The 12,240-nt window shown below is 43.6% G+C and overlaps 1 protein-coding gene across 3 annotated transcripts in view; it reads left to right on the top strand.

The window, feature by feature from the left end:
• Nucleotides 1–12,240, top strand: part of COX16 (cytochrome c oxidase assembly factor COX16) — an 84,977-nt gene that overhangs the window by 47,655 nt on the left and 25,082 nt on the right. Inside the window, exon 3 of one of the 3 annotated variants that reach the window (XM_078390762.1) lies at nucleotides 4,738–4,904. The exons of 1 other annotated variant lie outside the window; for it this stretch is intronic. In XM_078390762.1, the coding sequence (XP_078246888.1) occupies nucleotides 4,738–4,904 (167 nt within the window). The remainder of the gene's footprint in view (nucleotides 1–4,737; nucleotides 4,905–12,240) is intronic. One more of the 3 variants, XM_078390771.1, reaches the window with a different exon arrangement.

Raw genomic sequence — 12,240 nt, 5'->3', positions numbered from 1 at the left:
CAAAATGGCTGATGAGGGTATTTTAGAAAACCCTAATGATCCTTCCTGTATTAAGGAACAGAGGGAAGACAGTACTTTGAAAGATTGTACTACACTAACCCCTGAACAGCCTGAGGGCTCTATGACTGATAAAGACCTGATATATGGAGATGGGTTGCAGTTGATAGAGCATGTTAAGAGTGCTTTTGTACTTACACTCTCACCAGGGGGCCAGGAATCTCCTACTGCAGTAGAATTGGATACTGTAGCAGAAGGGAGCCTGGAGGGAGAGGTTTCCTTGGATACCCAGTTTAAGAGTGATGCTGAAGCTGATCTCTTGCTTTTGAAAACCTCAAACAAAAATAGTTTGGTTCAGGAGCAGGAGGAGGACACTATTTGGGTAGATTGCTTTGGAGCAGACACCAGTACACCCACTTTGTTGTCTGCCTGGATAAGGAGCTTTTATATTAAAAAGTCCTTAGAAATGGCAGAGCCAAACTTGGGAAGTGCTCCTGGAAAAGAGAAGAGCTTATATGAGGCCCAGGAAAGAGCAGTCTGTCCTGAGGACCTAGTAGTAAAACTGAGAACTATAGAGGGGAGAAATTTGCTTTTGGCAGAGGTAGAACAAGTAGACATTAAAACCTTGCAAAGCAAACCCTTATCTAGTACAGTGGTGCCTCGCTTAGCGAGGTTAATCCGTTCGGATTAACCCTCGCTCAGCAAATCCATTGTTAAGTGAAACAAAAAAGCCCATAGGAACATATTAAAACTGATTTAATACGTTCCTATGGACTTAAAACTCACTGTTCTGCGAGTTTCCTCCATTGCGGCGGCCATTTTGGATGCCTCGTTAGCGTCCGCGCGATCATCGCATAGCGAAAAAAGCCCATAGGGGCCATCGCTGAGCGAACGCTCCAGCGATGGCCCGGGACCCCTCGTGCGGTTTCATCGCATAGCGAAGCGTTCTGTATGCGAGGCACCACTGTATATCACTGAATGAAGGAGTAGAATCACATAACAGGTGCAGTGCATCTAAAACCAACCAATCATTTAAATTGCACTTAAAAGACCCTCGCTTGAGAAGCTTAAAGAGACCGATAGTGGTCTCCCACAGAGGGAAAACTTGGTGATAAAAGTACCTGTGGGCAAATCCTTTCCCTAGCTGAGAAAGTGAAGCCCCGAGCCAGGCTTAAAGCTGACGTCACTATAAAACGACCAGGAGATGACATCCTGTGGTCAACTGAGTGGCCGATGACCGCCAGTCGACAGGAAAGGTTGCAGAGGAAGGAGCCAGTGGTCGACAGAGGGACTCCTGAGTGCCAGCAGTCATGTGTCCAGCTGAAGGAGGCAGTAGCATCCGGACCAGTCGTCAGCGCACCTGGTTGCAACCGTGAGTCCACCCTCTTTACAGATGCTTCGAGCTATGGACTTGGAGAGGTGCAGTGCCGAGCAGATCACCTCAGGAGTATGTCAAACTTGGACATTTCTCAAAAGAGCCTCAGATCGTGCCTCGGAAGCCAAATGATTGATGGGTGGGGGGATAGACAATTGTAAATGCGATGAAAAATTGAATATCCATGGACAGAGACATGAAGAATGATACCAGGATTTTTATTATAAACTTAAATGGACTATGATTCACGGTTTAATTATTTATGTAAAAGTTTCCTAATTGCGATTTCTGTAAGGTTGGTAATATTAATGGAAAAAAATAATAAAGTGTAAATGATAAGGTAAAATATATTATTGAATGTTAGTAAAATGTTTAGAGTATAAGGAATGGTAATTGTTTAACATGTTTAGAGTAATAGGAATGGTAATTATTATATTAAATGTGATGTTATCTATAGAACTGTGAATCGTTACGTAGGTTATGCAATTATGCCTGTTTGTTTAGGAGGAAAAACATGTTTCCCCTCCCAAACAAACATATTTAAGGGGGGAGGTCTGTAGGATTCCCCTTTATTAGGTCAAAGGTTCATGTTTTGTTATGTAATTATTCATGCATATTCATGTTGCTAAGAGGCGGAGCTGAGAGAGATGCTATAAGAGGCGGAGTCAGAAAGTCAGAAGAAGTCAGAGGAGTTGGAGGAGAGTGAGTCACAGAGAGAAGAAGAGAGTGTGGAGTTTGGGAACTTCTGAAGTGTGATTAGGATTAGGAGAGTATTATCAAATAGAAGGTTGCTATTAATAATAAATTTACCTAAAGAAGATATTAATGAATCAATATCAATTTCTGTAATCAATAAACGAAAATTTTATTTAAAAGACCTTGAAGTGTGGACCTGAATCTTTATCTTCCAGAAGTAATGGTGATTTAGTGATCACCTGGTGACAGCAGTATAATAGACAGGATTGTTTGCCTTCTTGTGCTCTGAGTCTTGACAGTCAAGAAAGGGACATGAGGGTGAACGCCACACCCTGCAGCTCCTGCCACCATCCCCGCTTGTCAGTGATTCACCTGACTGGGGTAAAGCCTCTTTGGAGGTTGGCGTGGAACAGCCCTCTTGCATCATGTGCTCGTTCATACAGCTGTTAAACCTGCAGTGAGTAGACATCTGTAGCCCTTCCCTTGGAAGAAGAAAGGGCCTCCTGCAGGTCTGGTTGCCATCCCCGCTTGTCAGTGATTTTCCTGACTGGGGTAAAAGCCTCTTTGAGAGGTTGGCGTGGAACAGCCCTCTTGCATATTGGGCTCGTTCATACAGCTCCTAATTCTGGAGAGAGCTGAGTGCTGAGGCTGAAGATGTTTTGGCAACATACGGTAAGCCTTGGATTTGCCTTCGGGGAAAGAAAGGGCCCTCTGCAGCTCCCACTGCCTGCCCCACCTTTCAGTGATATTCCTGACTGGGGTAACACCTTTTTGGTGGTTTGGCATAAAATAGCCTCATTTATCAATGGGCTCGTTCACACAGCTGCTATTTCCAGAGATAGCTCTGTGCCAAAGCAAGAGCTTTCTAGCAACATTTGGCAGCCCTAGCTTTGCCTTTAAAAGGGGGGGGGAGGCCCTGCAGCTCCCACTGCTAGCCCTACTAGTCAGTGATATTCTTGTCTGGATAACACCTGTTTGGTGGCTGATAATTTGGCATGAAACAATCCTCTTTTATCAATGGGCTCGTTCACACAGCAGCCTGCGTTCCCACCTCAGCTGCCAGCACCAGCGTATGCTCATAGGAAAAGGACCCATAGGAGTCAACCCAAGAACCCTGCCCGTGTCAGGCAGACCTGAATAATTTTCCTCAGGTGGGTCCTGTCACACCGACAAGTTCATGCAGGACCAATCCCTTTCATTCGGTATGGGAGGTATGAGCCTTTTCCACCACCTTTTCTGCCACCACCACCACCACACTCCACCTGGCATTGTTCTGAGCCACAGGCTAAGGAGTGCTTTGTGCCTCCACCTATGCCTCAAAGGTTCAGTGCTCCTTCAAACTCCGCTCCAGCAGCAAAGTGTCCGCGGGCTTGACTGAACCAGCTGTTAACCCATTCAGCCTTCTCCGTCCTAGCAACTGTATTGAAACTGAGCTTGGTCAGGCTCATGCTAGGAAAGACTTCTCCCCTGATCCTCAGAAGGACTTACCTTATTCAGGATTGGGACTCACATGAGTCACAGGGGGAGGAAGATTTTCCAACCAGTCTTCCTACAGCCATATCAGTTGCCACAGATAGTCACCCTCCTTTACCATTAACAGATAAGGAGTTCTTTGGTCGGCGTTTTTATTTTCTGGTCGCCATGTAGCCAACTACTCCTCTGCCACGGGTGCTTATCATCACCATTTATGGAATTTGGCACTGCCCATTCTACAGGTAGCTCCTGTGCACCTTTACGGTTAGGGCCTCCGTTATCACTAGGAGGCAATGAGGTGGGTGCATCACAAGAGCATTGCTGCTCAACATGCCTTAAAACCAGCATCTAAACAGTTGGCAGGTTGAGGTCCTGCCATTTGGTGGCATAGGACCTTTTAGTCAGAAAGCTGTTATTCTTGACAACCTGCTCAAGCTCCGGAAGGTGGCACAGTTTTGCAACGTAACAACCACAAGTACCTGGAGATGTTCCTACCAGTCTTGAGCATCCCAGGAACGTCAAAGGCCTCAACCCCAAAGTTACCAGTCGCCACCCCCTAGACATGAGGGCAGGCAGCACCCTGACCAACAGAATTGCAGGCAGGACCGCAAAACTGAGCAGTCTCTTTACTGCACCTGGCTTCTCTGTCATTGACCAGTCAGTCCATTTGACCCCTTGTCTTTCCAATTGGTGTTCCTTCACATCTAATACTTCGGTACTCTCTATCATAGCTACTAGCTACGCTACTGAATTTGTTGTACCCCCTGTCACAGGCCACGTTATGGCCAACCCCACCCCACCGAAAAAGAATGAAGGCCTCTGGCCCATCCATGATTTTGGAGGCCTGAATTCTTTTATGACTCTCTGTAGTTTCCGTATGGTTTCCTTGGACTCTGTTATTCACATGTTATGTCCAGGGAGCTGGTTTACCGTAAGATGCTCATTTTCATGCTGGCATCCGGTCAAACGATCAACGCTTTCTCAGGGTTTCAGTTGGGGGAATCACTGTCTCTCTTGTCAGCGTTAGGACTAAAGTCAACACAGAGAAGTTGACTTTGCAATCTGCACAATGTGGAAATTGTAGTAATGCGACTTTGGATGCTTTCTTGAAGCAGGCTTTTTTCCCCCTGACAACAAGTCTGTGAAAATGCATGATTTGTTATGCTCCTTCAGGCACTTGGTTCCCTGTCCTACAGGTCCAGCGACTCCAAGGGCTGATGGCATCTACCACATCTGTAGAACAGTATGCTCGACTGAGGGTGCAGTCCCTTCAAGCCTGGTTTCTCTCACTCTTTCAGATGTCTTCCAACCACCCATCCACATTGCTCCAGGTGACTCCGGAACTCGCTGCACACCTGGACTGGTGGGTATCCCCCTCAACCTACACATAGGGAGACCCTTTGGTCTCTTGATCTCATTGGTTCAGTCAGTGGTGGATGCCAACCCGCCAGGCTGGGCGGGCTTGTCTACACCACCATGTTGCCCTTGGCCACTGGTCTACGATAGTAGCCAGCCTGCATATAATTCCGCTGGAGCTCCTGGCAATCACCAAGGCCTTTTAAGCCTCTGAGCCCCTACTCTGGGGTCGTGTGGTCCAGGTTGCATGAGACAATACCACTGCATTTTATTATATAAATAAGCAGGGCGACACTCATTTGTTATGCCTTCTCTTTCACACTGTCGACCTTTCGGAATGGTGTGATACTCGCCAAATTCATCTGGTGGTTGTACATTTGGCAGGCAAGAACAATTCTGTAGTAGGCCATCTCAGCAGACTACAGTCCTGCTCGCGCGAGCGGGCTCTTGACAACGGCGTCTTTTGTCTCCTCTGTCATTGATGGGGGATTCCAGACATAGACGTTTTTGCCTCTTGGACGAACAAGATGTGTGCCATGTTCTGCTCCCGAAACAGCATCAGCTGTGACTCCCTAGGGGACACTTTCCTGATGATGGGGCCTCCTTTACAGGTTTCCACCTTTCCCCTTCTTCAAAGGACTGTTGTTCAAGTCCAACATGAGTGTGCAAATGTCATGTTTGGTCGCCTCACTAGCCATGGTTCTCGATCCTGCTCCTGTGAGCCACAGAATACATCAGGCTGCAGCTGGTCCCTTACCTACTATCTCGGGACAAGGGCCAGATACTTTATCTGGACCTCGAGTCCCTCTACCTGTCAGCTTGGAGTCTTCCCCGACAGTAACAGACATGCTCAATAATGCTCGCAAACCTACCACCTTGACCTACTCCTTTAATGGGTAGGTGTTCTGTCACTTTGCATCAAGACAACATTTGCCTACTAGGCCAATGTCTCTGGATGCATTCTTTCAGTTTCTCCTTCACCTGTTTCACCTGGGGACTGGCCCGTTCTACCTGCAAGCTATTTCTCAGAGGCCTGGTGAATATGCACCCTGCCTATAGACCACTAACACCTCAGTGGTCTCTCCAGTTCTTTGGCAGATTATGAGGCCTCCCTTCAAGCCCCTGGCGTCAGCATTGCTCTGCTTGCCAATCCTCAAGACTGCCTTTCTTCTGGCAATTTCCTTAAGCTTGCAGGGCTGGAGGACTGGCTACACTAAGAGCCCGTCAGGTTGGAAGGCGTCCAGCATGCTACTGAGGAGGAGCGGAGGACAAGTACAAGTAGCTCCAGAGCTAATGAAGTGGTTGGATCAAGGCCGAAAGGATGCTCAGCTGTGGAAGTGAAAGGAAAATCCAATCTGCAAAGAAGAATACTGCATAGGACCCGGGAATGTAAGATCTATGAACCTTGATAATCTGGATGTGGTTAAACAGGAGATAACAAGAATAAACATTGACATACTGGACATCAGTGAACTAAAATGGACGGGAATGGGCGAATTCAATTCAAATGTAGCGCTATGGGGCGGTATATAAGTCCAAAAAAAAAAAAAAAGATTATCATATCTACCATTGTAGACAAGAATCCCATAGAAGAAATGGAGTAGCCCTCATAGTCAACCAAAGGGTGGGAAAAGCTGTACTGGGATACAATCTCAAAAATGATAGAATGATTTCAATACAAATCCAAGGCAAACCTTTCAACATCACAGTAATCCAAGTTTATGCACCAACCACCCATGCTGAAGAGGCTGAAATTGACCAATTCTATGAAGACTTACAACACCTTATAGAACTGACACCAAAGAAAGATTTTCTTCTCATTACAATGGTACCTCACTAGCCGACGACCTCATAAAATGACGAATCCGCATGACAATGAGGTTTTGTGATCACTATAGCGATTTGCAAAACAGTCATTCTTATGGGGGATTTTCACTGGATGGTGATTTGGTCCGTGCTTCGCAGACCGTTTGTTCGCAAGATGACGATTTTTGCAACTAATCAGTGACTCCACAAAATGGCTTCCCTGTGTTTCCAGGACCCATGCTTTGCAGGACAGCCATTTTAACAGCTGATCGGCACTTGCAAAATGGGGCTTCCCTATGGGTGATCTTCGCAGGATGACGAGGTATTTTCCCCATTGGAATGCATTAATCGGGTTTCAGTGCATTCCAATGGGGAATCGCATTTCACATGACAATGATTTTGCTAAACAGCGAGTTCAAAACGAAACAGGGTAAAGGCTAATAGAGTTTTGTCAAGAGAACAAGCTGGTCATCACAAACAATCTTTTCCAACAAGAGTGTGACTTCACACGTGGACATCACCAGATGGGCAATACCAAAATCAGATTGATTATATTCTCTGCAGCCAAAGATGGAGAAACTCTATACAGTCAGCAAAGACAAGACTTGGAGCTGACTATGACTCTAATCATCAGCTTCTCATAACAAAATTCAAGTTTAAACTGAAGAAAGTAGGAAAAACCACTGGGCTAGTCAGGTATAATCTAAACCAAATCCCTTATGAATACACAGTTGAAGTGAAGAAAAGATTTAATGAACTCGATTTGGTGGACAGAGTGCCGAAAGAACTATGGATGGAGGATCATAACATTGTACAGGAGGCAGTAACGAAAACCATCCCGAAGAAAAGGAAATGCAAGAAAGCAAAGTGGTTGTCCAATGAGGCCTTCCAAATAGCAAAGAGAAGGGAAACAAAATGCAAGGGAGATAGGGAAGGTTACAGAAAACTGAATGCAGACTTCCAAAAAATAGCAAGTAGAGACACGAGGGTCTTCTTAAATGAACAGTGCAAAGAAATAGAGGAAAATAATAGAAAGGGAAAAACCAAAGATCTGTTCAAAAATTGGAGATATTAAAGGAACATTTTGTGCAAAGATGGACATGATAAAAGGACAAAAATGGTAGGGACCTCACAGAAGCAGAAGACATCAAGAAGAGGTGGCAAGAATACACAGAGGAATTATACCAGAAGTATCTCGACATCCCGGACAACCCAGATAGTGCGGTTGCTAACCTTGAGCCAGACATCCTGGAGAGTGAAGTCAAGTGGGCCTTAGAAAGCATGGCTAATAACAAGGCCTGTGGAGGTGATGGCATTCCAGTGGAACTATTTAAAATCTTAAAAGATGACGCTGTGAAGGTGCTACACTCAATATGCCAGCAAGTTTGGAAGACTCAGCAGTGGCCAGAGGATTGGAAAAGATCAGTCTACTTCCCAATCCCAAAGAAGGGCAGTGCCAAAGAATGCTCCAACTACCGTACAATTGCACTCATTTCATACACTAGCAAGGTTATGCTCAAAATCCTACAAGGTAGGCTTCAACGGTATGTGGACCGAGAACTTACAGAAGTACAAGTTGGATTTTGAAGGGGCAGAGGAACTAGAGACAAAATTGCTAACATACGCTGGATTATGGAGAAAGCCAGATAGTTCCAGAAAAAAAAATCTACTTCTGCTTCATTGACTATGCAAAATCCTTTGACTGTGTGGACCACAGCAAACTATGGCAAGTTCTTAAAGAAATGGGAGTGCCTGACCAACTTCTCTATCTCCTGAGAAACCTATATGTGGGAGAGGAAGCAACAGTTAGAACGGGATATGGAACAACGGATTGGTTCAAAATTGGGAAAGGAGTACGACAAGGCTGTATACTGTCACCCTGCTTATTTAACTTATATGCAGAATACATCATGCGGAAGGCTGGACTGGAGGAATCCCAAACTGGAATTAAGATTGCAGGAAGAAGTATCAACAACCTCCGATATGCAGATGATACCACTCTGATGGCAGAAAGTGATGAGGACTTAAAGAACGTCTTAATGAGGGTGAAAGAGGAGAGCGCAAAAATGGTCTGAAGCTCAACATCAAAAAAAACTATGATCATGGCCACTGGTCCCATCACCTCCTGGAGAACAGAAGGGGAAGATATGGAAACAGTGACAGATTTTACCTTCTTGGGCTCCATGATCACTGCAGATGGTGACAGCAGCCGTGAAATTAAAAGATGCCTGCTTCTTGGGAGGAAAGCAATGACAAACCTAGACAGCATCTTAAAAAGCAGAGACATCACCTTGTCAACAGAGGTGCGCATTGTCAAAGCTATGGTTTTTCCAGTAGTGATGTATGGAAATGAGAGCTAGACCATAAAGAAGGCTGACCGCCAAAGAATTGATGCTTTTGAATTGATGTTATGGATGAAACTCTTGAGAGTTCCCTGGACTGCAAGGAGAACAAATCTATCCATTCTGAAGGATATCAACCCTGAGTGCTCACTGGAAGGACAGATGCTGAAGCTGAGGCTCCAATACTTTGGCCACCTCATGAGAAGAGAAGACTCCCTGAAAAAGACCCTGATGTTGGGAAAGTGTGAAGGCAAGAGGAGAAGGGGACGACAGAGGACGAGATGGTTGGACAGTGTCACTGAAGCTAACAACATGAATTTGACCCAGCTCCAGGAGGCAGTGGAAGACAGGAGGGCCTTGTGTGCTCTGGTCCATGGGGTCACGAAGAATTGGACACAACTTAACAACTAAACAACAACAACTAAACAGTGATGTTGGTACTCCTCCCGATGTGTATGGGAATTGAGCGGGGTATTTGGAGCATTTGTATTTATTGGATTTTCATATGCTTTCCATCCTTTACACACTTCACCTAATTTCCTGAGATAGTTCCAATTCCAACTTCAAATTAACTGAAATAGTGCCTCCAAAACCAAAATGGGTTTCAAACAACAATTCACTTGTTTCCAAAGAATAATACTTCTAAAACAAGAAATATGCATTTTCTCCATTTATAAGCTTCACCTGGGAATTAAAAGCATGTGGTTATCTGAAAAGCATGGTTTAAATACTTAAATTATTCACTTTTTTCCTATTGCTGTGCAAGCTCACTAGATGTCAGTATATAAACTACTTTTGTATTTGGAAGATCTTGAAATAAGTTTTGATTTTATTCTTTTTAAGCCCTGAGGAACAGTGGATTGGTTTGATTAAGATTCTGATGTATTTTTAATAAAGCAGGGGCAAATGTTTCTGCACACACATGAACTAAAGCATTGTTGTTAGATTCCATAATTTGTGTGAACATACATTGTTGTGTATATAACATCACAGTTTTTAAATGTATATCACATTATAATAGTTCATTGGGAGAAATGTGGGATATTAAATTAAACAGATAAGTCATAAATAATTACAGTGTTGCCTCGCATTACGACGTTAATTCGTTCCAGCAAAATTGCTGTAGAACGAAAATGTCGTAATGTGAAATAAAAAAGCCCATAGAAACGCATTAAAACTCGATTAATGCATTCCTATGGGCTTGAAACTCACCATCGAGCGAAGATCCTCCACAGCACGGCCATTTTCGCTGCCCGTGCGGCAAGGAATCCGTCCCAGAAAAGAGCAGGGAGCCATTTTTTTTACCCGGCGGCCATTTTGAAACCGCCGATCAGCTGGCCGAAAATCATCGTTTTGCGAGAATCGGTTCCCGAAGCAGGGAACCAATCTTCGCAAAGCAAAATTCCCCCATAGGAAACATCGTTTTGCGATCGCTTTTGTGATCGCAAAAAGTTCGTAATGCGATTTCGTCGTTAAACGGGACGTTCGTCTTGCGAGGCACCACTTTACATGAACAGGAATTACGAGTTGTTCCAGTTTAGGCACTGTTTTGAGACAATGGTTGTAGAGAAGTAGTGTTTGGAGAATACAGAGTTAGCACATACTATGGAGAGAACTACAATGACCCAAAATGTCTCTGTGAAGGCACTGCAGTAAATGAGCATCTATGTTGCATGTTTAATGTTTAAAGATGTTCAAATTCTAGCTGACAATATCAGTGCATTTTTCTTGTAATTGTACTTTTCTCAGAGAACACAAGGAAAGAAGAAATGTTTTGAAGCACTGCACTATGTAAAACTTCCTCTTTCTCAGCCTAAGCCTCGAGGGCATTTCGTTTAAAATCCTGCACTTCAGGCTATTTAAGTGGTTTGTAAAGGTACAGGTACAGCATATTAAAGAGGCTTTACAAAGGCACCTTGAGGAATTATCTTTTAATATTTTAATCATAGGAGTCTTACTTTCCTTACTTCCCTGCCCTATCTTCTGCTTCCATTACATTCAGGATGAGTCAGCCTGCTGCTCAACAGCAGTGTTCCGTTTTCTAAATGAAAGCCTATATTCCACCTTTGTTTTTCAATTGTAGTCCGGTGTTTTTGACACACAGTATAATACAGGGCACCGTGATCCATTTTAATTGGAAAGGTGGTAAGTAAATGCTCTAAATATAACTTCTAAGCAGATTTTCTCAACTGGAAATTGCTTTAACATTTAAAAAATAATAATTCAGCAGAGGCATATCCTTAAATATATCCCATAGTGAACTTTTTCTCTTCTTTGCATTCCCTCAGCTTTTACAAAAACTTTCTTAACCATTCCTTTATCAAAGGCACTGCCCTTTTATACAAGTCTGTTTGCTCCCGCATTACCCTCTAAACTGAAAAACTAGTGGAAAAGCAACCATTATTTCCTGACAAGGATGTATGCCTCAAAATCTGGTGTTTCAGTCTGGAGCATTTCAGTTTGGGTTGCTTTGCTAGAAATCCAGTATTGCTGTCAGTTTCAAACCCCTAAACCTAGTGTGCATTTAAAAGGACAACAACAGTAGTTATAATTGACACTGGCAGACAATGGCAGCGATACTCAACCTACCTTTTGTTAGCATTGTGCAGAAAGAGGCATTGTTAACCTATTCATTTAACATAGTTTACTGAAAATTCTGTGATGAGACCAAAATAAAACAAGAGATAGTGCTGAAAGATGAGACCTTCAGCTCGGAAAGCAATTGGGCAAGAGCTAAGCGTAAGTACAAGTAGTGCCAGTTTCAATCAAGCCATAGAATTATAGCTGCAAAATTATCTATTGCTGATGTACCCAACTGTGAAAAGAAAGTTTATTGCCGTTTTAACTAGATAACTGGAACATGGAATGTGATACATATAAATCAAGGAGTACTTAATTTTTTAATGAATTGATCAACATTACAGTATTTAATAGCCTAAAATAGGACATTTTGAATCAGATGTAAAGTGCTTTAATCTGAAAACAGCAAACTCAGAAGAAACAGTGTAGTTCTAATTGTGAGATTTAGCACAAGCAATTGGGGATTATGAAGTGTGACTGAATATTATAAATCAGATTTTCTGGAAAGCCTGTCAATATAACTATAATTCAGGTCTATGCTCCAACAACAGATGCTCAAGAAAAAAAATGAATTCTTTTATGCAGATGTCTGGGAGAAGATGGATATTTGATTAT

The sequence above is a fragment of the Pogona vitticeps genome, chromosome 1, assembly GCF_051106095.1.
Source record: "Pogona vitticeps strain Pit_001003342236 chromosome 1, PviZW2.1, whole genome shotgun sequence".
In the NCBI taxonomy this organism is placed as follows: Eukaryota; Metazoa; Chordata; class Lepidosauria; order Squamata; family Agamidae; genus Pogona; species Pogona vitticeps.
Note: the sequence above shows the minus strand (reverse complement) of the source record. Positions and strands in the feature narration are given on the sequence as shown.